This window comes from Stylophora pistillata, chromosome 12 (assembly GCF_964205215.1).
Source record: "Stylophora pistillata chromosome 12, jaStyPist1.2, whole genome shotgun sequence".
Taxonomy (NCBI): domain Eukaryota; kingdom Metazoa; phylum Cnidaria; class Anthozoa; order Scleractinia; family Pocilloporidae; genus Stylophora; species Stylophora pistillata.
In genome coordinates, this window is record NC_142530.1 from 13,091,300 (window position 1) to 13,117,607 (window position 26,308).

The window sequence follows — 26,308 nt, forward strand, 5'->3', positions numbered from 1 at the left end:
TTAAACCAGGCGAAAAGTTTATCGGTATATTTTAAAACATATTTGTGGTTATTTAAACAAAACCTACTGTTCCCTCTTATCAGCGTTGCCTAAACCCATTTCTGACACAACAGGTTGATCTCTCTCCAAAATAGTTTTTCTTGGACGTCGAAACAAACTTTCGTCTTAAATTTCCTTCTAGCAACTTGCAATTTTTGATCCTGGCAATCCCACAAATATTTTCGCAAACAGAGGGATCCGATAACTGATAACTCATCCATTGCTCTTAGATTTAGTCGAATAATTTGTTTGAACAGGCTTTCTTGCGCGGCGCGGGACGAAATGAGCACAGGCACAAGTTCAAATGTGCTTTCCCATTCGTACTTTTACACCTGCGTATCTGTTGGTATCGAGGAGCTCGCGCTTTCACTTTGACAGGCGGATTTAATATATTTTCAGTTATCATAACGTTCCTCAAGACGCACTCTCACCGAACAATACAGTTTTGCCGAGTGCAACCTGACATATTTTCCTTCATGAATAATACCGTTTTTAGTCTCCATGTTGATTTTATTATTACTGTTTTAGCACAGTAAGTTGAATATAGGTATCCATTCGATCATCTTAAAATGTTCTTTCCATTAATTCTACGTACCAACAAGCCCGTCAAACATAATTGTGTTTTAATGGGTGGAGTTTTTGGGGTGAATGGAAGCTCCTTTGGTTTAATGCATGACGTTATTTAGTGATTATATTTTAAGCTTTTCCTTAAGCCCCAGCAACGAATGTCCCGCTTGCAGTTCCGTTAGAGCCTTTGTATTTCTACATATCAACGTGTGACTGGCATACAGTAAATTATACGTCAAGTACATTTTAAGTTAAGTTGAATTTACAGGAGATGTTTTCGGAAGCTCCATTTTTTATTCGTCAGTATCGATCGATGTTCAATTTGCATAGTCTCTGTAACCCTTAAAGCTTAATTTTTTTAAAAAAACAAACAAACAAACATACAAAAAGAAAAAAATAAGTAGGGATTAGTGTAATAGAATTCCTACCATAAACTTATGAAAAGATGAATCTAACAAACCCCTATACGACGACATGACCTCATTTTTAACAATGTTTATCGCACATCATTTCCATATTAGTATGGCAGTTTTTCTCTGAGAATCCTCTGCCACACCTCTTCTTCATGTGTCGGAACAAGTTCTTCATCTTGGGTTTAAAATAACGGTAAGATTCGCTGTTAAGGTCCAAACAAATCGACCTCAGCAGGAAGCCAAGGCAATTTCATCAGCTTATTCGGGGGACAGCGTAAAATTTGACAGTTGATGAAGGTCAAGAACTGAACAGTTTAGCTGAGCGGGTGGGTACCCGGGTACGCCCAAACAGCATCTCTGAGTGCTTTAGCTGGTCTAGAGTAAGTATATATTTTTTTCCACCGAGGATCGTTTAAAATCCATGGCAAAGTTTTCTTCCGTGTTTTGTGTCTTTCTGTCGCTTTGATCATGAATATGCCCGGTCTTTGTCAGGTTATTAGTTCACGCCACTTGCTTGACCAAGCAGTCGTGTAAGTTTCACAATTAACACACCTGTTGCTGTCGAATGAAAGCTTAACTAGTTTGTCTATTGAGGCAAAGAGATCATACAAATGGATTTCTTGCTTCGCTGAAATAGTTCTGAATGCAATAGTTAGGATGGCTTTTTCTGTTCCGCATAAAACCTGGAAACATTTCCACCTCATAACTCTGCCAATGCTTTTTGCAACCTCTCAGCTTAAAGGCACTTCTGATAGCTATTTTTGAATAGATGAACCAGGGTATTACTCAGAAATCGTAAACCTGTTTCTCGATATGTTGTCTAATGTACCACCATCTCCCACATTGGTTTTATACGAACCATGCAATGCGCGGTGCTATAAATGGTTTCGTTTCGTTATTGCGAAAGCACAATCACGATCTCCTAAGCAATACCGTGCAATTCCCTCTTTTAGTTTAACACTATTCACTCTCTTAAACTTCTTCTCCTTCCTACTTGCAGTGAATTCGATGTAGTTGTCAATGGTTGGAGAGCAAGGAAATCGAACGTCCGGGCCTAGGAACACTGCGTCCCGTTCAGTACCAAACAGTTACTGGTGGAAACGAATTCATAATTTGAATGCACGGTCAGGAGTGCAAGAGGCCAGTGGTGGCCTTAACCGTGCCGAAAAATTTAGCTCACTTGTGTCGTGTCACCGTGGATATGGATCTGTGGCATTTTACGCCGTTTTTTCTTTGTTTATTTTGACATTCCTGTACGCCATTTGGAAAATTGTCAGCGCTCACTCTCGTTCAACAAGGAGGCCTGGTTCTAGTAACTCAACATCAACCACTAAGCTAGGTCCCACGGCGCATGCCCTCACGGGCTATTCCAACGCTTATCCTTGGATGACAACAGAAAGCATAACGGAACATTTTCACCAAAACGCGAAGGGATTTCATCACTTTCAAAACGAGGCTCCACCACAAAGGCCCTCGTCTTCAGTTTATTTTCCTTCACAAGGTAACGAGCGCGAAAAAATTACATCTGTTACCAACAATGACGATCCTTTACTTGGAGGAAATGTTGCACTCAGGAACCTATCGCCAACTTTGCCATCTCGAGTGAGGGCGACAAAACACTCATTTTATAATTATTACCAAGAATCTTTCAAAAGCATTCAGCCAGCCTTGAATTACCCATTAGGACAATACCCCGCTGTTTTTAATCCACTACCACCCAGAGTGCCTTATCCCAAAGCATATTATCCTTTTTCTCAGCCTCCGATACCGGAGGGTGTGATGGAAAATCAGAATTATCCATTCGAAACCAAGGCTTCTGGCCCATTTCCATATAGCAGCGATTCCGTCAGAATATTCAATGATAAGCCGGCCTTTTTGTCATATCCTGTGGAATCTAATGTCTCCTCCATAGCCCCCTATTACTTTCCTTCCAGCAAGATTTCTATGCCCAGAAGTTCCTTCAGCAACGGTTATGGAGAGGGCCCCTTCATGACTAATTTTGGTGGAGCAGAAACTACTCCATCCCCTCTCATTTCCTTCCTAAAAGGAACTTCTAGCAAAATCGGTTTAACACCGCATCAAACAAATCATGCAAGAAATGGGAGGAAGAAGCCTCGAAAAAAATTTAGAAGACACAAGAAAAGGAAACAGAGCCTTCATTTCAGAAAACACTCGGAATACGTAGAAATTCAGGATATAGAAGAGGAAAGCAATAGGGCTTTGGGAAAAGCTTCTTCAACAAGATATCACAAAATTAAAGGTTACAGGAAAGCGGTAAGACTAAACAAGGAAAGTCATCGCACACGAAAACTGGATAAGGGCCGTAATAATCGATTGACGGTTAGAGGGGTGCGTCACAGATCACATGTTCTGGCATCAAGACGAGCGCAAACTTCATCAAAAACTGAGGTTCACCACACTCATCATGGATTGAAAAAGAGAGCACAACATAGGAGACGTCATGACAAATCAAACCAGTCACTTTATAGAAGGACTAATATTCCATACCCACAGATAACTGTGCGAACCGGTCACTTACAGCATTTGCATCATCCCCTCAGAGAGAAGGATCATGTGATTCATCGTCATTCAAAAGGTTTAGGCGGCGACCACGTCACACACGAGAGGCATAAAAAAATTTTGGATTTCAAATTATATCATCGTTACCGAAAACAACATTCTGTCAATGACGAAATTCGAGGTAAATGGCATATTAGCAGGCATCGTGTTAGAACGTGCAAAGTTATTGATACTTTTTCAACTCGAGGAACCGTGAAAATTACAAGGGTGGTGAGTCACAATAGGCAATATTTTCACACATTACTCGCGTGTCGACCTGTAAGATTAAGAACAAGGCATAGAAACCATCGGAGGTTTTCCGTCAAATATGCTCAGCTGTGTAGTAAAAGGTGGTACGTAACTAAAGGTGTTATCCACATTCAGAAAACAGCTCCGAATGATAAAGAAATTCCACGATATAACGTGCGTATTTGTGACCCTTCTTATGCGCACGCCATGAAACTACTGCCTGCCAAAGGGAAAGAAACCAGGGTTTGGAGTTTATCTCAAGAATTTCTTCGTAAACTTGAGAAAGGGGATGAGAGTAAATCTAAATTGAGCTTTTCATCTTCGAAGCGTGGTCACAAGCAAAAGGAAAAGAGAGTAAAGTTATGTCAGCACACCAAAAAGAAAACCTCAAGGTCAAAAGTGACCCGCAAATCCAACAAAAAACCAAGAAAGTACCACAAAACCAAGAAAGCGGAGAAAATTGTTCATCGTCGTGTGCACAAAAAAAGTCACCACCTGAAACTTAAACATGTCAAACAGCGTAAACTAAAGAAAAGACATGGAGGACAGAAGAAGAAACATGACGGGAAAGTGAAGGGCGGTTTAGGAAAGAAAAAGAACAAACCTTCATCCAAGAAAACCAGAGAACAAATTGAAAATCTAGATAAACCATTCTACAGAAAGCTTTTACGAGTTCTTAAACTTGCCAGGACGTATGAGAAGAAAAAGGATAACAAAACAAATAACGATAACGTTTTTGATTCTCTTGAAGCTGTTCTTACGCAAAATAGAAATGTGGACAAAAACCCCAACAAAAGTAACAACTCCACTTCAATGATAACTCACGTGAAAGAAAATAATGGAACCAAACACAACGAAAGAGACGGAGACTTACCAAGACACCCGAAAAATGGCCAAAAGGATGGTAAGTACAACATTCAAAGGCTGTTGGCGAAAATACTTCCTTCAGTAGTAGCTAAAATCATCAACACTGATCATGATGGCGGCGAATCAGAATCCACCAAGGTAAAGAATAAACCAACAAAAAGCACTGCTACGCCAAAAACGACGACAAAAAAGTCTACACCAACGAATAAGATAACTACCCCGACGAAAAATACGTCAGGTGAAAAAAGCATGGCAGACATCATGAAAAGCATTCTTCCACTCCTGCTTAAGAAGGCTGGCAAAGACGGAACTAAGCTGATTCAAGGTTTTAAATCGAAGCTTAAGGCGAAAAAGCCACCATTCCCAACAAAACAAACATCTTCAAAACCCAAGAGGATAATGGACAGGACAAGTTTGACGAGTATTTTATCAAATTTAGGTATAGGAAACTTAAAGTCAAATAGTCTGAGCAGTGTAATTCTTGCAAAACCGACGGCCATGATTGCGATACCTCCATTGAAATCCAAGCCAAAATCAACTGCTATCCCTCTGAAGACTACTGTAATAACGAAGATTCCGCTCCAGTCACCAACCACCCAACTAAAACCAACACCACCAGCTGTTACAATCCAACCTCCTCCTACCCTGAGAGAAAATTCACAGATTTCGTTTGCAGGACCTCCATCCATTTCTCTTTCAGAACCTTCCTCTGTGCAGTCACCAGAGTCTCTACCAGCATCCTCTCCGATAACTTCCTCACCCCAAAGGTCTTTTTCAGATCCTTACTCGCGAAACATTTTGTGTTTTGGAGATAGCTTAACTAATGGCTTTTTCAACCACGGGCGCAATTACCACCCCTACAGTCAACGACTCGGTCAACTGCTAAATTCTGACGGTAGACTGAAGTATTACGTCAAAACGAGTGGAAAAGTGCGCGAAATGGCACATGGCAGCATGACCAAGCGCTTGCCTCAGGTATTGGGAAACAGCTCACGATTTGATTGGGTGATTATTTTGGGTGGAACCAATGACGTTGCGCATGTTAAGAACTTTGGAGACGATGATTCATTTATGACGCAGTTAATTAACGTGTGGCAGCCACGAATTGCTCGTGATATTGAAATGCTCCATGAAACAGCGCATCGGTACGGTGCTCGAACTCTCCTTTTAACTATTCCGGAAACGGCTTACGAAGCTTGGCCTAGTTTTAAGACCTTGTGGGTTATGCGTAAAAGACTGAACGAAGACTTAAGGAATTATGCGCGTAGATCACAAGGAAATGTAGTGTTGTGCGACTTGGCCGCTAAGCTTCAAAGACATTCGCTTCCGCCTCAAACCCAGGCTCTTTTGTGGAATGATCACCTTCATCCGACAGCTTATGGCTACGACAAGATGGCTGAGATAATATATCAGTGCTTAAAACCGTACCTACGTTGATGCATCTGACAAGAGGATGACAACTGTTGTTCTACGAAAGTTTAGTCAGCTCGTAGTGTTTTTTTTATAAAATAAACATAGGGTCAGAAAAAATTTTGCCGTTGGTAATATTTTGAGTACCTTGCATTTTGTATACATAGATATATTTATACATATTTTTTAAATCGCAAAGTACATAAACGATTATTTTCTTTCTGATTGCATTATTACATATAAGAATCCTATAGTTTTTTTCAGTGCTTGTAATTTTTTTAATAGCTTTCAGTTACCGATACATTACTCGTGCCATTCTTTTTATAGCCACGTTAAGTACTTTAGTGGTGAATTCAGGACATTAAGAATTATACCTGACATTAAGATATTTATCTTAAACAATTGAAACTTGTTTTTCTGAAGAGTGTGCTCTTTTTAATGTTCATGCATTATCATAGTGTAATCCTATTTGTCCCCTGTACAACACAACACGAGACCAAATTAAATCCAGTTTTTGAGAAAAAAAATCATTGTTTAGGATGTAGTAAGGAAATAACATAAAATATTGTCATTCCATTCTAGAGACATATGAATCTACATGGTAGTTTTTCCACTTTCTTTAATTAATTTATCGGTAAAAATGAATCGAAATGGCCATAATAGGGCGTTTGTGTCACTGGATTCGCAAATCAAACTTCCAGAATAGTCAGAAATTCACTTACAGTGAGAGGACATGAAGCGAAATCAGTTACCGATGAGATTTCTTTACCGTTTTTAACATCACTAGGATTTTATAAGACGTAATTCATAAACAAGATGTGTCTGGTACTTTGGACGATCTATGTCAGGTTCATTCTAACAATCAAACTCTGTCATGCGTTACCAAGTACCAGTCGATAGTTGGATGTCTCCGCAAAGGAATGAGCTGTTCTCGCGAATTAGCTCTGATTTTGGATGGATTCATCATTCAGCAGAGATGAGAAAAAACTGCGATCGAATTGACATGTTGAAATAAGACTAATTTGGGGCTCTTCTTCATCTGAGGTAATGTCGAAGAGCGCTTTTAAGATTCAAGGCAAGGAAACTATTTACAACTTGTACGGGTTAATCATTTCCAATTAGACAGAGGGAGCTCTCAAAGGTATATAACACAATCCAGGAACCCTTTAAAATTAATGGCAGACGAGAAAAGAGTGGCACAAAACAATGTAAGGAGAAAAGATTTTTACCGCACCATGGACAAAGGACGATGGCTCTCCAAAGCATTTTACACTTCATTTTACGTGGCTATTGGGGCACTGTTTCCTTATTTACCGGTTTATTTCAAACAGTTGAGATTATCTTCTCATCAAAACGGAATCCTTATTGGTATCCGTCCACTGATTCAGTTTTGTGTAACTCCTCTGTGGGGCGCATGCGCAGATAGGTTCTGCAAAAGCAAGGGTATATTTCTAATGTCGGTATTAGGTTGGTTAGTGTCAAACTTTTTATTGTCATTAGTTCCAACCACTGATGAGCCTGGTAGGTGCGAACTTTACAACAACAACAATAGCAAGTACAATACATACAACGATGGTGATAATAGAGAAATTTCATTGCCGAAGAGTCACACATCTTCACTTAAATTCACGAGAAACTTTTCCTACTCAAAGATTGTTACTCATCAGCATACAAGAAAATACGATTTTTATTCCAGAGTGTCGCCGTATCTTGACACAACTGTACCGTTCTTTCCTATAACATTTAGAGATCTGAAGGATGTTTGTAACGTTACTATACACAACCATGACAAAGAAGAGGAAGGCCTGAGGATTAATAACGACTTAAAAGATCAGACGGAAGTGGCGTCCTCAGAGCATTCAGCTCAAAAGCCTCCTCAAGATTTTACGAGTGCTCTAGCAACGGGGGTTGAGTACGTTGAATGTGACTCCAAGGAGTTTTTATTCTTGTTACTTGTAACTATAATTGGTACTGCGATTGCAGCTCCAGCACAAGCATTTGCAGATACTGTAACGCTTCAAAGTCTCAACGGGGAAACTCATAAGTATGGTCGAGTAAGACTCTGGGGATCTCTGGGTTGGGGCATTGGAGGATTTTCCGTCGGAGCTGCAGTCAGCGCGAACTATCACACAAATCAATGCGGTGAGACTGTTATCGACTACATGCCATGTTTTTACGTTTATGCGGCGGCAATGAGTGTGGCGTTTGTATGCGCTACCCAGTTTCAATTTGATCAGCCTTTTGTCAAAGAAGAACAAGAAGCAAATGTCGTAGATGGCTCAAAGACTCAAAAAATTCTACAAGGACTCAAGGTTTTTCGCAATCCTCAATTCTGTTTTGTCATGTTCATTGCGTTTTTTTGCGGTTCAGCCACGGGATTTATAGAAACTTTTCTATTTTGGTATCTTCACGAATTAGGGGGAGGGCAGTTATTATTCAGCGTTATAAATGGGCTTAACTGTGCGGCAGAAGTATGTGTGTTTTTTGTGACCGACAAGTTACTCAGTTTTCTCGGACACATCAATGTTATCTACGTCGCGTTGTTTTGTTACTCTCTCCGCTTTACATATTTCTTTTTCATGAAAAGTCCTTGGGCAGTTTTACCTGCTGAATTACTCCAAGGAATTACCACGGCAGCATTCTGGTCATCGTGTGTTTCTTACGTTGGTTTACATCCCGGAGCATCAAACACAGTTCAAGGAATTCTAAGTGGAGTTTACATGGGACTTGGTTTCGCGTCTGGTGGGTTTATGGGAGGATTTCTTGTCCAATTTGTCGAAATGAAGACTTTGTTTCTCTTATACGCTCTTGCTAGTTTTTGTGTCCTTATAATTTTTGTTGTTTTAAACAAGGTCGAATCAAAACCATAAGATAACTCATTTATCTCGCTCTATTTTTATTTGTGGAATACTTTTCGGTATGTAATGATGGGAGATATGCTTTTAATCTTTTTAAATGTCGGTTTACCGTTGTTCTTTTCAGAGTGAAATTGGTTAATCAAATATTTTCTAATTGTAACAGCGACAAAAGCAAAAGACTTAACTGGTAATTCGGTTACTGACTTTAGCCTAAGCAAGATGTTTCCTCTTTAAATAACCAGCTGGTTAAAACTAAACCTTTTTTTTCGAGTACTTCTATCTAAATTGTCTTTGAAAGACAATATATCTGAGATTTTCGCAAATTCGTTTATTCAAGTTACGCAAAAACATTACGATAGCGAAAGCGTCTAACATGTACATAGTACAACAGTAGCATGATGTTTTAAACTAATTTTGACTTTTTGGTTTATCTTCGAATATTTTGTTTACTGACGCAAACATTAACAGCATAATTAACCCGAGACCGCCAAATATAGAGAATGTTACTTGAGCTCCATAGGTACTGAAGAGGAAACCTCCTATAACTCGCCCTAGTCCATGACCTACCCCATGATACACGCCATGAAGCATACCTGTTGATAGAGGCAACATGGCGTCAGTAAATTGCTGGAGCATAGAAAGCTTACAAAGGTGGTCTGTCTCAAGTGGTGATTTAATAAACAACAGTTCAAATTTACTGCAACATTAGAAATGTCTGTTGCAAACAGTTACTATCTATGACAAGTTCTTTAAACGGCAACAGATATAGTTCATGACTGGTTTAAAATGGAACAAAAGACCTGTTACGGAGGGAGAGTCACTTGGCGTAAAAACTAAGTACAACCATATTAGGTAATTTTGCTTTTATCAACTAAGTTGATAATGTCAATTGGTCATCGTAAAGAATTTCAAAGCTAATAATAATAATGATAATATAATAAAGTATTTATATAGCGCTAAACAAGAATGACACAATCGTAAAATTAGAAAAACGCTTTTTTAAAAAGAAGAGTTTTAATTTGTTTTTAAAAACGGACACTGAGGAGCTGTTCCAAGCGTTAGCTAACGTTGATAAGAGCTAACGTTCCGAGCGTTAGCCCCTCGTCAAAGCAAATGGAGTAGTTGTAGTTGTAGGGTGTGTGTGTTTACTTTTTCCTCCGTTCGCTCTGAAGGAGGGATAACGAGACGTCAGCTTTGAAACTCTTTATGTTGACCGATTCACGTTATCAACTTAGCTGATAAAACCAAAAGTGGCTTGTTATACTCCCCCATCGACACCGGAATCTTACCCCTTTATTTATAAGTACCTGCATTTTTCATTTCTTCGTGGTTTAACAAAAGCTATTTCGTTTAAGACCTTTTAAGTTCGTTAAAAAGCCTGGTACTGCCAATCACCACGTATTTCATCAAGTCAGGTAACTAACATATTAGTTCTAAAAGTGTCCATCTTACACACATAACTCAAGAGTCAGAAATAACAGCTTTCACCTTGTAAAGTGGCAGGGGCTCCTTCCACAGAGTTATATGCAATATACGTCACAAATCCTGCCCAGCCTCCTGCAGATGTTAATCCTGACAAAACCTCAATGAAAAGGTAACACCACGGATTGGTAACGAATACGTAACTTGTCAATCGCACCACATAACACGCTAACACAAGGTACAGCAAATTATGCACCCCTATTTTAATTATAACGTGAGGGGACACAGAATATACTATGACGTCTGCAATACATCGTACCACTGGTATTATGCTAAACATTATCTGTGGGGAATAACAGTCCTCCAAATGCCAAAATAGGAACCCCATAATCATGCCAAATGTCATTCCACTGTAAAGAACTATCACAAAAAATGCCAAATAACGAGGACGACTCACTGCTTCTAACGCTGCCATAACACCACTGCGCCTTTCCCTTACCATGTCATCGGTATTGTCTTTACCGTTTAAATCGAAATCAAGCCGAAGCCCCGAGAAAAGAGCTAAAAGTTTCAATGAAATGGAGCCATAAAAACATAGACTATAGTCAATAGTTCTTTTTTGCCCAGGTACCAACGGACACAAATATTTGTCGCTAACCATCGCACCGAAAGTAAACGCCGCCAAACCCCACCCTATTGAGGCCCATCTTTTCTGCTTTCCATACTGATGTATATCGTTATTTCTCCGCAAGAGGCATACAGCAGCTGCATCACCAAGAGCAAGGCCTGGACACGAGAATATCGTACCAACTAAACTGACTAACAACAGGTATAAAAATACGTCGAATTTGTTCTGGTGACGGCCACCTTGCTTGTCACTGAGTGCGAGGAAATCATTGAGTTCTTCCCCTCCAACTGGCCATCTGTTAAAATTCTGTGATTCTGCTATTACCTGATACATCTTTTTAAAAACAGACTGATTTTTCACTGATATTAATTCGCGATGAATGTCTCCTGTAGGTTTGTCTTTGCATGTTGGCATTGGAGTCAGTAGAAAAGCTATTCCAACAGCCACTAGAGCAGTGAACGAAATTACGAATACCAGTTTGCCTTTCTTAGTCTTGTCCGATAATGCGCCCCACATGGGGGTAAATGCGAATGATATAAATGGTTGAATACCGGAGATGATTCCGGCCTTTTTGGCCGGTAGACCTAACTGTTTATAGAACAAGGGCAAAAACGGGAGTATAGCGCCAAGTGCAGCAAAATAAAAGAAATAAAACATCTTTGAAACGACATATTTTTGGTTGAAATATCCGCAGCAAAGGTATGCGTCGCTGTGTTGTTTAGATTCTTCATCCGGGTGACAAGAGCTGATACTCCCTTCATTTGACATTTTTCATGTTATTGACTCGGACAGCCTTGATCAGCCTGTATTGTGCTTGCAACCGAGCTCTGTGAAGAAAGGAAATACGGATAGAGAAAGTGTAATTATGATTTAGGGAAGATGAAAATTTACCCCACATAAGAATCATCGAACACAGAATCTTGCATTATTTTACCCGTAACCATGAGCCAAAAATGGCCTAGTGCGCATGTGGGATACATTATAGACTTATGGAGTTATCACTGACAATTTCGATTTCTCCTAGTTTATTGTTTAATGGCCTGATAACGTCAGAGGTTATTTAAAATACTTTGTCCGAGACGAAATATACCACTGTGACCCTGTTCCAAATCTGGTGCCTGTTTTAAGCCTCTCTGCAAGCATGCTCAGCGAATTTGTTACTTCCCTCTCCTCGGGCGTCCTGCTCAAAAAATTAGTGCAGCGCAACTTACTCCCCGCCTTCCCTGCGGTCCTTCCTCTGCTTTAGTGATCCAGAAAGAGTTTGAGTATGCGGAGGAAACTATCGTACCATCACTTGCAAACGCGACCCCTGTCTAGTCTGGCATCCATTGGATTCTTGTTACATCGGGTACTTCTCAATTTGCAGGAGGCACTGGAACTTTAGAGAGTGGGTTCTGTAAAGAAACAAAGGCAGTAACTCTCTAAAAAGTTTTTTTTCGGGGAGGGTAGCGAGCTTAGTATCTTGATATTGCATCAGCTAGCTGATTAATCGCAACATATTGATCCGATCATTGCAGATTGCATTGTTAGCCGTCCTGGGGGGGGAATACTCGATATATTCCTGGGTGGGGAGGTGCGGCGCGGCCCCTTATACCCTGACCCTATTTAAGACAAATATCACTGATTTTCCTACCCTGTTTAAGACAGAATTCCGATTTTTGATACCCTGTTTAAGACATTTAATGTGCCTGGTATCAATGCCAAAATCAACGGAATTCAATATTAATTAAAATTAGAGCTTGTAAAAATTTTGCTGTTTATTTTCCAAGAAAAGATATCCTGTTTAAGACAAAAATTGATAAATCGATACCCTGTTTAAGACAAAAATCTCGAATAACATACCCTGGCTGGCCGCACGTCCCCATTAAGCCCTTATAAGGGAGTACCCCCCGGGTTAGCCGTTAACTAGCTGATAAGTGGCAAAAATGCATTGAGGTAAATACCAGGATGGGCACTACCCACAACAAGCTTAGATGTTCCATCCACGGTAAGAGGTAATGGTAAAGATTTCACACGTTTAGATATGGAATAGGTAATGAAAGTTAAACATTTTGAATTTGATGCAACAGACTCAAATGATAACAAACAGTAGTATAAATTAAAAGGGGCAAAAATTTTCACGAATGGGTGAAATACGTTTGTAGGGTATTCCAGCAGCGAGTCAAGTCTGTTTATTAGCCAACGTATCATAATTTAGCTAACGAATTATGTAAGAGGGGGCTGTGGTTCGAATTATGGAGGCTCAGATTTTTCTGTGTGCCACGGTTGCGAAACATCGTAATTGAACACCTCCATTCGAAGCATATTGTTGGTTTGGTTAGTTCTTTTGCTTTGAGAGAAATTCATAGCTTAGAAATATATTAGATATTAATTAAGATGTTAATAACTTGAGATTATTCACATAGTCAGTTATCAATTACAGAGAGCAAAATCGTTCCAATAACCTGTCCACACCAGCGTAACATGACGGAAACCAACGAGCCCCAGCTTATCAAACCTTCATTCCTGAACGACAGTCTACGAAATCATACGCTTGATCACATGGTTGTTAGCCCTACTTAAGGTTAGGAGTTTTATCCTAACTGAGTGAAAGGTACATCTCTCGTCCTAACTAATTTACATGAACTCTGTGCTTTTTTAATCCATTTGATGAGAGGTTCTTAAGCCGTTGAGAATCCAACCAGTAAACTGGGCGGAAAGGAATATGTTTATATTGAGCCAATTACCTGCTGAGTTGATTCCTACGTTTTCTAATCTTTAGACAGATTAACGTTTGAGATTGATTGTCTAGGCAATTGCTGGTCTCATTTCGAACAAATGTTAAAACTGCAGGTGGCAGTTGACGGCTTCCGTAGGGTTGCGCTTGTGTTTAACCTGTCAAGATTGATATTGAGTAAGAGCATTAACCACTGAGTCATCAAACGAAAAGTGAAGTTAACAGCAAAAACGAGAAGCATTAGGTCGATTGGAAGTGCTTTATGCCATAAGGTTTCCTCTTTGCCTCCTCACAACTGAACCTCACAAAGAATACATGATGGTTTCGCACAATTCACCCTCTTCAGTAAACTCGACGATATCCCCGTATTATCGTTGTCGAGTGTAAAGCTGGACATTATTTAGACACGGAATTACGCCGAGTTACTTCGTGGTATTCGAATTACTTCGTGGTATATCGCCGCATTCACGTAGGTTAAGTTTGGAGAGAAAAAGTTAAAGCTACTTACCCTTCATGCATTTGGTTAATATTACAGCCCCCACAGATATTCCCGCAGAAATTGTCAGCGGAGACTGAGTTAAAATTCACAACACGTGTCATAGTCTTGCTTGCGATCCATAGAAACACTATACTTTTAAAAGTCATAAAAGTTGAAATCAGATTAAAGGCTTACTTGATTGTTATAAATCATCATTTATATCGACAATTCGGGTAATTTTCCATAACCACTCAGTCCAGTCAGTGTATTTCCATCAGGTGGACGTGTTTTTAACTTTCCGATTCGTTTTTGTAACAAAAACTAGTCGAGCACATGTTCGTTGACTTCAATATCAGAGCGATTTACATATGATTGAAGGTATTTTGATCACAGAATTAAGCTTTTGAAGCCGGTTTTTTCCCCAAGTCAGACCCTAAACCCAGGTTGCAGAATCTTATGGAACGTGTGCTCACACGTACTTAAAAGACCACGCTTAACCGGGATGCATTGCGGTGGCAGCGTTCATTCTTAGTATTCTCCCCTGTATCCCCTTTTAGCCAGAAAAGGAAAGCTTACCATGTGTTTAATATTTTATTCGACTAAATCTTTGCAATCTTAATCGAGAACTGGCTTCTTATAACCTCATTAGATCTTTAAGTGTCTATCGTCTTTCTGCTTCGTATTTTTGTCGTTTTATTCCGCGTTAGCGATAATTAAGCAATCTAGTAAGCCATATTCTAGACCAATTTTAAAAGCTTGGGATGAGCTTACTAGACTAATTTTAAAAGCATGGGATGAGCGAAAGACAGCTTTAAGATTTGGCAAGAGCCCCTACTACACAATATTTCGGAACTTGGTTGTCCGTGAGTCGAGTAAACGCCGTTTAAAATCGATCGCAAGCCCAATCCCATGTAAGTTCTTGGGTGACCTTCCTCTCCCAGTAAAATCAAATTTAGTGATACATTTCTCCAAAATTCCATCTTGGTGCCCTCGATTCTTAAAGCGAATTTCGAAACACTGTATGTTTTTATTAAACGTGGAGCGTGAGTCAATTTCCAGTTAAACTTTCTTGTGTTCAAGAACCTAATTTGTGTCTGATATTTTAGCCATGAATAGTGACTACATCGTGGTACTATGTACAGGTGTTGTTTGCCCGACTTCACGTGCTATTCACTCGGAAAGCACCTATCCCAAGGATTTTACAACTTGTAAAGCATCGTTTTGTTCTGCAAACAGGAGGGATAGGTGTTTCCGTTTCATAATTCGGCGTTTACGCCCTTCTCCCACGCTTTGTGTTTGTTAGGTTTACCATAGAAACTGGTTAGACAGTTGAAAAAGTCCACAATCCATGTCGTATTAACTGGCTTCAGGACGCCCAGGCGATGGCAGTGTTGAAAGCTAGATGATGATTTACTTTGGGCCATTGAACCAATTGCCTCAGTCAAAGTTCATTCAAGTTCATAAGGACAAACACAGGGTATTAAATTTTCTTCAATATTTTTTGGTTATCATCTGTTGGGGAAACTTTGTGTAAGAGATGTTTTTGATTGTGAAATCCCTTAAATCGCGACAAGCAAATCTCTTGGAAATAGATAATCGACAGAATTTCATTTTCGCTACAAGAACATTTATTGATGCGTTTAAGTAGGAATTGAACCAAAGTCTTGACTGAACTGCTCAAAGCCCTTTTAAAAAAACCGATTAACGACCATAATTCATCAACTTTGATTCCAAATTTCTGTCAATGACGTTCGTTCGACGGGATCGTAAATCAACTTCTAATCAAGCCTGAAAATGTTGTACATGAGTTTATGGTGGCTCATATCATGCTGATCTCATTTTCTGAGAGTCTCTAATTTGTTAATTACTTCCGAATATGTCAGGTTCATTTGGGGATGCTGTTTCAATGAAGCATAATTCACTCAGATTTGTTTGTTAGGCTATTAACTAGAATGTAAACGCCCATCAAAATGAGGCACAGTGATCCAAATATGGAGAACGCGGTGGGAGCACCAAAGCTACTTATAAGCAGTCCGCCGATGAGTTCTCCTGATCCATGACCGAGACCCCAGTGAACGCCATGCAAAATACCTAGCAAGGATACAAAAAGGAAACGAATAATTTGAAAATCACCGCGAGAGTAGAATTTGTAGATAGTAAAGTAATAAATAAAGCAGCTCTTTCATAACTTAACGAAGCTTACCCTGCAAAGTTACAGAAGCCCCTTCTACAGAATGAGTGCCCACGTAAGACATCATGGCGGCCCACACAGCTGCAGTGGTAATGCCAGACAGCAGTTCGACTGGGAGAACAGTCCAAGGATTGGTAACAAATGCGTAGTAGAACAAACGTATGGCATAGCATGTCAACCCCAGGTAGAGCACTCTTACGGTTCCAAGAAAGGAAATTAACTTTGTAGAAAGGAAATAGAGTGACACTTCAGCAACGCAGTTGATTGCTGTCATGATACTGAAGAGTATCTGAGTGCCACCTAGGTCTTTCAGGTGCCAAAATAGAAATACCCGGATGAAACCCATAGTAATGCCAACATAGAACGCGGTGATTAAAAACATAGCATGTCTTGGTTGTGTCAGTAGCATGAGTCCCGCTATTATACCTCGGCTGCCACTTTTAGTCGTCTCTTTGCTCTGACGAGGATCATCTTCTGTTGTTTTAGGATCGCCACCAGTTTCTTGGTTGTTTGGTTTACCATTATTATTGAATTCAAATCTCGATCCTACAACTAGAGCAATGATGTTAAACACTACATACATGGCAAAGCATGGATAGTAGTTGACATCCTTTCTTCTTGCGCTGCCAGGAGGACATAGGTGGGTTCCGCTGACCGCCGCACCGACTAGAAATGCCATGGACCCGTAACCGACGGAACCCCACATTCGCTGCTTACCATACTTACGAGTGTCATCATTCTGTTTCAACAGGTTCACAGTTGCTGTGTCCGCGAATGTAAGACTAGGGCACGACAATATGGTAGTGAAAATTGTTGCTAACAAAAGATATAAGAAGACAAATGTATTCTTTCTTGAGGGAGTCTTCTTGGATTTCTGGTCTTGCAAGGCTATCATATCTGACTGAGACCAGGGGGTTTCATCAAGAGACTCGTCCGCCATTTCTGAAACGCTGTCCAAGGAGGTCGTAAGATTGTTCCGTTTTTGTCGTGATGCTCTGCCACTTAGCTGATTAAATCCTACCTTTCGTTTATTCACCCCCATCGGGGATAATTTTTGTATCAGATCTGATATGTGGGAGTGCTTCCGTAGTAAATGAGCTGCTCGTTTTGATTTTGATTTTTTCGGCTCAACTTTATCAACGACTCTTGACTGTGTATTTATGTTGATTGTTGAATTGGTAATTGGAAATTGTAATGATGTGTACCACGTAGAGCGTTTGTGACGTTTATATGAATATGTGCCTCTGTTGGAATCCTTTGAGAGGGCTCGCTTATTATGAGCTTCTGTTGGCTCTGTTTCACAGATACTGATGGGAACAAGAGCATAGGCGACCATGCCTGTTACGACAGCGATCATAGAGATAACAAACATTATCTTCCCTTTCTTGAATCTATCAGCGACGCACCCCCAAAATGGAATGAAGAAGAAAGCGATGTAAGGTTTAATCCCCGTAATAGCTCCAATTTGACGTGCGGGCAGCTCGAGTTGTTTAAAAAATAAAGCCAAATAAGGCAAAAGTGATCCTTGGGCAGAGAAGAAGAAGAAATAGAATCCTTTGGACACCAAGTAGACCTTATTGATGCCACAACAGCCTTCCTTCTTTTTCTCGCTTTCTGCTATGTCACGGTGACCATTTTCAGTTTCCTCCGGGATTTTCTCCGCCATAATTGTCCTTATGCTGTGTACTGTACTCTAATATAGTCTATTTAGTAATATAGAGTAGCTTTGAACAAGAATTATGAACTTTTTGTTGTAAAACGTGATAAATAAGTTATTGAATGCACGTGCAAGTTCAAGTGCGCATCAGATGGGCGGTGATTGTTTGCAGGTGGATCACTGGTTACGGCAGGTTTTTAGGGGAAACAAACCTCTTCTCAAGAGGTATATGTTTTCGAGTAAACACACGATTCTTGGTAAATTATTAGATTATTTAATTCATAGACTGAGAGGTCAGTTGATATTTCTCTTGATAGTCAAATTATTTTTCAGGTGATTCAAGCAATAGTGGCCTTTTGTCACCCGGAAAAAGCATTTGAGCGAAGCTTTAGTTACGAAATAATACTTACATATCTGTCAATCCCGAATGAAGCGCGTCAAAGTTAGCTAATCTAAGTAGAGTTTAAAAGAAGAGCTTTAATATGAATGCGGAACAAAATCTCTGGAGTTGTTGAGTTTTTTTGTTCTCTTTTTGACGGCTCTTGTTAGTCTCCTCTAACAAGCAACGAAACGGTCGACGGAGATGAATTATGTGAGAAATCTTAGGAACTGAACTCTTTCGGCGCGAGTTCAGCTGGGAACGAAGGGTCATAGCTTCCCCTTTGTTGAGTTGTATTGTTGAAACGCCACAACTCGTAGCCGTCTTTTGAGTGGTTAAACGTATTCAGAATTGTATTCTATTTTCGTCTGTCTTCACAACTTTTACATCGATGCATTTTGCTTTTTTTTTAGTATATTTTTCAAATAAAAAAAAACTTGTGACAATCTTCTGTAACAAACTCAACGCTTTTATGAATGTTTCCTTCAAACTGCGCGCCAAAGATCAAATGTAGCAGGCATCTCACTTGTTCATGAAATCTAGAGACACACCTGGTTCTCTGCTCAGTACAATTGGGTAGAGTTTTGGTGTAACCTCCAAAGGTTACTAGTATAGCGGAGAAGACAATTCCACCGCACAGTAGAAATCAAGGTTAATTTTATGTGGTAGGTAATCAAAATTACAAATGAAACTAAAGAAATCGGGGTGAAATTAGGGACGAAAAGGGCGAAGTAGAGATTGAAGATTGCGAAGTTATTATTGAAGGTTGTAGCTGAATTTGTGTGGTTCGAACTAAAAGAAAAATACAGCAGAAACTAAACTAAGAAAATATCCCTGAGAAATGTAACACTAGCCTAATCAACAATGAAGCGACTATGAAGTAAACTGAAAGCAAGAAATAAACCAATAAAACAGACAAAAAAGGGAAATGTCTTAAATGCAAAATAAAGAAAGACTTACTGTGGTCTAGCTCCTAACGATAGTAGATACTACTACTATCGTAAATAGCAGGCAAAAATTGGGTAGCACCAACACCAACTAATAGCGATGAAGTATGAAATAGAATATCTAGTACACCTATAGTGGCAATGAGAAGCATATAAATGGATCTGGAGGGTTAAATGTTATATGGTTTTCGACGTTCTTAGAGCGCGAGTATAAATATAGGAGTTGGAACTCTTTTCGAGTTTTATTTTCTTGATAGGGCGTCTGTTATACAGACCAGAAATTTTCCTCTGAAAATTACGCAAGCCTTTTCAATATGTCTATTAGCAGAAATGCTGCTGAAAAATTCCAAAAACTGCGGACTATTGGGGATGTTTTAAACGTTAACAACAAGCTTTCTTTGGAGTTCATTTTATTCAATGATAGCTATCTTTTACTTTCATCGTCACTTATTTCTGAGTATTCAGAGTCTGCACTGCAGCCTTCTTTCCCATCTCTGGACCCGCAGAAGTAGTTAATTAAAATATATGCGCCTAAGATAACTAAGCATAAAATACCGAAAATGACGAATGTCGTTGGTGCACCGTAGTGATGCACCATTATGCCTCCAATCACCTCCCCTGCACCGTAACCAAGGCCCCAGTGCACTCCATGCAAAATACACTGCATTGTTGTGGCAGCGCCAGGTCCCGAGTTAATGCTGACGTAAGAGAGGCAGGCAGCCCATACTGCAGCTGTTGTTATACCGGGAAGTAACTCGACAGCCAGGACCATCCACGGGATTGGAATGGCTGAGTAATAGAACAATCTAATTGAGTAACAGATGAGTCCAAGGTATAAAACTTTTGCATGACCAATTCGTTTGATTAGTTTGGCGGAAAGAAAGTACATACTGACTTCCGCGAAACAGTTAACTGCGGAAATGATACTAAAAAGTAGCTGACTTCCACCTAGATCCTTGAGATGCCAGAAAAGGAATGTTTTTATAAATGCCATCAAAAAGCCTAGATATAACGCTGTGAAGAGAAACATGAGATACGTTGGGCTTTTCAAAGCTTGCAGCCCAACACTAAGACTTGCTCCCTTTGACTTCTTTGATTTCTCCTCAAATTTAAACTGTGTGGCCGTTATCAAGCCCAGAAACATCAAACCAGCGAAAGTGTAAAAACAAGGAACGTAATCTACGATCTCGTAGTCTTTATCTTTGCCACAATGGTGAGTTGTTTTAAGGGAAGCGCCGACGACGAAAGCACCGACACCCCAACCAATTGATCCCGTGAGTCTTTGCATGCCGTACTTGTAGGTCTCCGAGCCAAGAAGCTGTAGTGTGGCTGTGTCCACCAAAGCCAATGTTGGTGCAGATATCAAAGTACCGAAAAACGTTATCAAAAATAATGTCATAAAACACTGTGTTGTATCCAATTCTACCCTAACAGTGGTCTTTTCGTCTAAGTTGATGAAAAGTTCCAGAGCCCAAGGTTTGGGGCCTTTGTAAAAGAAAGGCATGTAGTGTTCTTGGCCTCTGCCCAGATCCACCATCTTGTCAATTCCTGGTTCGGGGAACTCCAAGTTTGGGCTATCAATAACGGGTCTGTGTATGTCAATCAGGCTAGAATATTTCGGAGCAGTCATATTACAAAACCGTTTAACCACCACTTTGTTCTTTTTCGGTCCAGGAACCAAACTTAGAGTGAAAGTGGACGTAATCAAGGCGATGATAGAAATAACCATAACCACTTTGCTCTTTTGACATTTATCCACTATGGCGCCCCATATTGGGATAACAAGAAAGTTCACAAACGGCTTAAGGCCCATAAGGATTCCTACTTCGCTCGGTGAAAGCATCAGCTGTTTAAAATACAAAGCTAAGTACGGAAGAAGAGATCCCCAAGCAGAAAAGAAAAAGAAGTAAAACGCTTTCGGAATTAAGAGTTTCCGATTCACATTCGGGCAACATTGCTTATCTTCTTTGTTGTGTTCATGGGCGGCCATCGCTTTCCTTTCTTCACTGGTCATTTCGCACAAGTCTTTCGCATCAGTATATTATTCCCTGAATCATATGATATAAAATACTGTGTTTGAACCCGTAAATGTGGATCAAGGTTTCACGCACAGGAGGACAAAATTGAATTCCTGTCTACGCACGTAACATTTTCAAACATGTGTCCGTTGAACCAATTCGTCAGTTAATGGCTGTCCAGTGACAACATGTGAATTTTTTATGTTCAACCCAGTGCAGGTGCCGTGTTGTTAAGAAACACCAATCGTTTCTTTCGCCAGTTTAGCCTGTACTCCCTGAGATGAAAATCCTTTAGGCTACTCAATTAAATTTTGCGACAATATTTAAGAATATGCGGGGTTAATACCGATAGTGACAAATCAACGTTAAATCTGGAAATGTTAAAGTGTTTCTTTTGTTTATAGATTAGTCTCTTGAAGTAGGTGCATGCTTGGGTTTTCGTATTATAATTGTTCTTGGCTAGCATCATAGATATAAAATTGTTCGCCTTGGGTACTAAAATATCCTTTTAATGTCATCATTTAGGAGAGCAAGTCGAATTTTTCTTGTTTCATCATCATTTTCATCAATTCAGACTGCAAGGATTAGTTACTTTTGTCTTGAATAGATTTATTTCTTGATAAATCATTTCCCACCATAACCAAAATTAAACCTGGAAAGCGAATTTTTACAGACTATCGTCTTTACCTTCAGGTCAAAGACCTTTAAGGGCACTCTTCAAGGGAATTTTAACAAAGGGCATTAGACTTTGGTCGAAACGGCTTTGCTCTGATTTAGTATTTACGATCCAAATGTCAGCTTTTCAAAACTGACTGTAGTGGTAAATCAACCGTTATGGTCTTGAAGTCATTCTTACAATGTAGTTGGGTCTGTTTTTGGCTCGCTTTTTGAGTGTTTTAAATTTTTTGCTCTTCTTTTGCATTTCTAGCTTCCAGTTCCTAGCCCCTGGGATTTCTAACTTCCAGTTTCTCGATTTTTCTTGGCTATTAATCTCTTTTTTGACAAGGCCAAGACCACCTGAGTTTTTGGCAGGTGGTCATGGTCTTCTTTACCTTTTTCGTCACAATCTTAAAACCCACTGCCAATTTTAAATGCTCGCAATACTTTATAATAATATTAGTTCTTGCATTGGCTAAACAGCATTATGGAATTTTTAACATTTCAGTTATAATTAGCAATGAAAGAACTTAATCCGAAGAGAATACCAGCACCTGTTGAAAAGAAAATTCAAAATCGCTTTAAACCGCGTAACTTGAAATTAAAGATCTTACTACTCTCCTAAAGTACCCAGAACAAAGGACTCACTCAGCACTCAAAGTTAAAGGTTTGTTGTCATGATCGATCACTTTTGGAACTTCTCGCTCTGCTGAAGATGTCAAATAGTGATTTGTGACACTTTACCGCGAGAGCTTGGGAAAAGTCATGGAATAAAGAGTCCGGCTTCATGCAGTTAATCAAAGAGGTACCTTTGAAGCAGCTTATCAAGTACCAAACACAATCTTAATAGAATTCTAGTATGACAAAAGTTGTTAATCGTATACTCAAGTAAGCGAGTGTATAGTGAAATCCATTTTAGATATGGAAAAAAATTTTTTCTTTTTTACTAAATATTGTTTTTTTCCTATGATTTTTGGCGTAGGACCTTTTTGAAATAGCTATGAGTCTAAAGGTACAACAAACGACGGATTTTTTAACAATGAGAGCAAGAAAACGGGTTAAGTAGTAAGAACTATGAGTTAGCTGAACAAGCTAAGGGGTACCGAGGAACTGTCGTGGTGGTGTGAGCTTTTCGGAAATGATTCTTATCAATTTTGTTTTCCGTTTTTCCCTTGAAAATTTCATTTCATTCTTAGTTGGGACATAATAATTTGGATATATCAACAAAGTTGAAATGGTAAATTGGCCACCGTAACGATTACAAAAGCTGACGTTTCGAGCGTTAGCCCTTCGTCGGAGACGAAGGGCTAACGCTCGAAACGTCAGCTTTTGTAATCGTTACGGTGGCCAATTTACCATTTCAACTTTGTTGAAATATCCAAATTATTTCGTTACCCCCACCGACGCAGCCCCTAACAGTTTCTTTAGAAACTATCAGCCTTTATTCATTAGTTGGGACACAGTTTGATCATTCGCCAACTTTAAGGAAAAAATGTCCTTTTTCGAATAAGACGCTAGAGCCCAACTCAGTTAATAAAAATGTGATAAACTAATTAAATTAACTTCAGCATTTGACTTTAAGAAAAGACTTCGAGAGTTCTTAGATTAAAAAAAGCGACAAATTTGTGATAACAAAAGCTTGAAAACTCAACTCAACTCCAATAAAAAGGAAGAATCCAATAAGTGTCAATTTAAGGCCAAGTTCAAAATCTGCGGATATGATTGGCTAAATCAAGGGAGAGAGGAGGATAAGATTGTGGTTTGAAACATTACCCACTTTTACAAAAACTTAGGAAAATTTCAACTTTGAATCTAGATATTACTATCACATTCCAAACCTTTCCATCAAATTTAGATGAAAAGAAAAGGCCAGTATTTCGCCTAATACAAGCAATGCGAAGTGTCAAATGTATGATCGGAGGTTTACCCTTTAATAAATATGATATCGTTTTTGTACTTTCTCCTATATGCCCTCTCTTTGTTCCGCCTGTGGAACCTGCTCAGTCATTAAAAACTGTAAATGTTATTCTTTCACTTTCGTCAGTCTCGCGAGTAGAATTTTTAAAATTGGCTTGATTTCAGATAAATCTTCCACAATAATGTTTGCTAAGAATGTAAAAGCTGCGCCTATTGCAAAAACCTTAAAAGCATTTCCCGATCCTACGAAGTTGATCATCACACCTCCAAAAACTTCGCCACACCCATAACCAAGTCCTCTGTAAAATCCACAAAGAATACCTTGATGGGTTGTGACGTTATCGCCTCTCGATATTTCATTCACATACGATTGCATAGCCACGCATGCTAAGGCATTTGTTATTCCAGGCATAAACTCCAACGGAAGGACTAGCCAAGGGTTTGATAGAAACGAATAAGAAGAACAACGTAAAGTAAATCCTGCGGCCGCAAGGTATATAACACGGGTATGTCCCAATCGTGTAATAATTTTGTCTGATAGAAGATACAAACTTACTTCGGCGAAACAGTTTGCTGCTGCAATGATGCTAAATAACAACTGCGTCCCCCCCAAGTCTTTTAAGTGCCAGAATAAAAAGGTTTTCGTGAAGGCGTTGAGGACTCCAAAATAAAATGCAGTAAATAAGAACACAATGTAGCTGATATTGACGCTTTGCTTAAAATCGTTCATCAATCCCGGATTCTTGACCTTCTCATCCTTGGAGTCATACGCAAACTTAAGTTTTGTAGATGTAACGACTGCAAGAAGCATTAAAACTCCAAATGTACAAAAGCAAGGCATATAATTGATATCAGAAGGCTTTGTAAAGGGATTTGGGCAGTGATGAGTCAGTGATACCAAAGCACCGACTAAAAATGAGGCGATTCCCCATCCAACCGATCCCCAAAGGCGCTGGCGCCCATACAGGTGCACATCTGGCCTTAATGTTCGCATTGTTGCTGTGTCTGCGAGCGCTAGAGATGGAGACGAGATAATGTTGCAGACCAGAATGATGATAACTAGTACTGTAAATAATTCTGCAGTGTTGGGTGTCTGTGGAGTTTCCATCTCTTTACTGGTATATGTTAGAGGCCACGGAAGGTCATCCAATATGGAAGACACAAAAACAAAATTCGTCCAGTAACTGGAAGAGTTCCCATGCTTTGTAGCAATATCAGATGAGTTGTTTCGACCCTTGATTGATCGCGATACCGTGCTCAAAGTACAGAGACGCCCAGCTGGTGCTACTAAGGACAGCGAGAACTGAGAAAACGCAGCAACAAACAAAGAGATAAGAAGAACCGATTTCCCTATCTTAAATCGATCCACAACGGCTCCCCAAAGCGGGGTACAAATAAACTCCACAAAGGGTTTCAAGCCCATTAATATACCGACTTCAGTTGGTGTAAGTTTCAATTGCTTGAAGTACAGAGCTAAATAAGGCAGCAGTGATCCCAAAGAAGAAAAATAAAAGAAATAGAACAATTTGGCCGGGATAAGTTTTCTTTCGACGCTTGGACAACAATTTCTCTCGCTGTCGTGTGAGTGTGAGCATGTCTCTTTCTCCCCATAAAGCTCAGTATTTTCATTGGAGCTCATAATTTGCTTACGTTTCCACTGAACTGTATTTAATACAGTGTTTTGTTTCTAAAGAAAAGTTAAAATTATACGAACCAGTTGATTTCGCAAAACAACGCCTTTTCTTTTGAAAGTCGCATGCGTGATCCACGGTTCAGGTTCAAATCCCTCAAACATCCCTTCTCACATATTTACAACTGTAGACTCTGTTGTTAAATTTCCCCTATGGTCATAATTTCTCTCCTCTGTTAGCACATTACCGTAAGCTTGTAAATGAAATTTCTGGCATATTGCACGCCTGAAGTCGTTAACCACCAGCTATAACCAGCCGCCTTATCCCTCTTGATACTTCGATTAACGCCAGAAATGTTATTTTTACACGGTTTTTAGCTTCCTGAACACACGATCCCAATTAACTCGAACAATAGAATGGCATTCTTTGTCATGTAAACTCTAATTATTTTTTGTGTTGAAACAGACAAAACGAAGTGGTTACGAGAAGACAGCATGTAACTTTCTAACAAAGACCATGCCTTGTCTGTGCCACGCACGAATCCAAAGATCAGTCCATATGAAGACGACGATTTAAAAAGTCTTTCGAGTTAAATATTAACTGTTGAAGGCTGTGTTTAGATATGAGAGAGGTAAAAAAAAAACCATAGTATACAATTTTTTCCACAGAAGCTCCTAAAGGTGTAGAAAATATTACTTTCCTGAA

The 26,308-nt window shown here is 39.5% G+C and overlaps 6 protein-coding genes across 14 annotated transcripts; 2 read left to right on the forward strand and 4 right to left on the reverse strand.

The window, feature by feature from the left end:
* The first annotated feature begins 1,091 nt into the window (after nt 1–1,091).
* On the forward strand, nt 1,092–6,681 carry LOC111328374 (uncharacterized). The gene is made up of 2 exons (XM_088741821.1): nt 1,092–1,399; nt 2,020–6,681. Exon 2 carries the CDS (start codon nt 2,040–2,042, stop codon nt 6,129–6,131), a length of 4,092 nt encoding a protein of 1,363 aa, XP_088597947.1. The 5' UTR covers nt 1,092–1,399; nt 2,020–2,039; the 3' UTR covers nt 6,132–6,681.
* A 73-nt stretch (nt 6,682–6,754) lies between these two features.
* LOC111328375 (major facilitator superfamily domain-containing protein 6-A-like) lies at nt 6,755–8,958 on the forward strand. Its single transcript, XM_088741653.1, has 2 exons — nt 6,755–8,246; nt 8,692–8,958. The coding sequence occupies exons 1-2, from the start codon at nt 7,280–7,282 to the stop codon at nt 8,811–8,813; spliced, it is 1,089 nt and encodes a 362-aa protein (XP_088597779.1). The 5' UTR covers nt 6,755–7,279; the 3' UTR covers nt 8,814–8,958.
* A 412-nt stretch (nt 8,959–9,370) lies between these two features.
* Nucleotides 9,371–14,665, reverse strand: LOC111328360 (major facilitator superfamily domain-containing protein 6-like). Of its 9 annotated transcripts, XM_088741659.1 has the most exons (6): nt 14,237–14,302; nt 13,457–13,886; nt 12,224–12,406; nt 10,842–11,839; nt 10,451–10,544; nt 9,371–9,555 (listed from the first exon to the last, which is right to left on the reverse strand). In XM_088741659.1, exons 4-6 carry the CDS (start codon nt 11,778–11,780, stop codon nt 9,371–9,373), a joined length of 1,218 nt encoding a protein of 405 aa, XP_088597785.1. In that variant the 5' UTR covers nt 11,781–11,839; nt 12,224–12,406; nt 13,457–13,886; nt 14,237–14,302. The 9 variants fall into 9 exon arrangements, with proteins under 9 accessions (XP_088597785.1, XP_088597780.1, XP_088597782.1 ...); XM_088741654.1 differs by lacking the exon at nt 14,237–14,302 and adding an exon at nt 14,402–14,665 and having other exon boundaries at nt 10,451–11,839; XM_088741656.1 differs by having other exon boundaries at nt 10,451–11,839; nt 12,301–12,406.
* Nucleotides 14,666–14,778: 113 nt separating this feature from the next.
* LOC111328376 (major facilitator superfamily domain-containing protein 6) lies at nt 14,779–18,155 on the reverse strand. Its single transcript, XM_022932788.2, has 2 exons — nt 16,410–18,155; nt 14,779–16,297 (listed from the first exon to the last, which is right to left on the reverse strand). Exons 1-2 carry the CDS (start codon nt 18,061–18,063, stop codon nt 16,125–16,127), a joined length of 1,827 nt encoding a protein of 608 aa, XP_022788523.2. The 5' UTR covers nt 18,064–18,155; the 3' UTR covers nt 14,779–16,124.
* Nucleotides 18,156–19,773: 1,618 nt separating this feature from the next.
* LOC148718861 (major facilitator superfamily domain-containing protein 6-like) lies at nt 19,774–21,555 on the reverse strand. The gene has a single exon (XM_088741625.1). The coding sequence runs from the start codon at nt 21,392–21,394 to the stop codon at nt 19,805–19,807; it is 1,590 nt and encodes a 529-aa protein (XP_088597751.1). The 5' UTR covers nt 21,395–21,555; the 3' UTR covers nt 19,774–19,804.
* Nucleotides 21,556–24,078: 2,523 nt separating this feature from the next.
* Nucleotides 24,079–25,611, reverse strand: LOC111328377 (major facilitator superfamily domain-containing protein 6). Its single transcript, XM_022932789.1, has one exon. It carries the CDS (start codon nt 25,609–25,611, stop codon nt 24,079–24,081), a length of 1,533 nt encoding a protein of 510 aa, XP_022788524.1.
* Between the last annotated feature and the right edge of the window lie 697 nt (nt 25,612–26,308).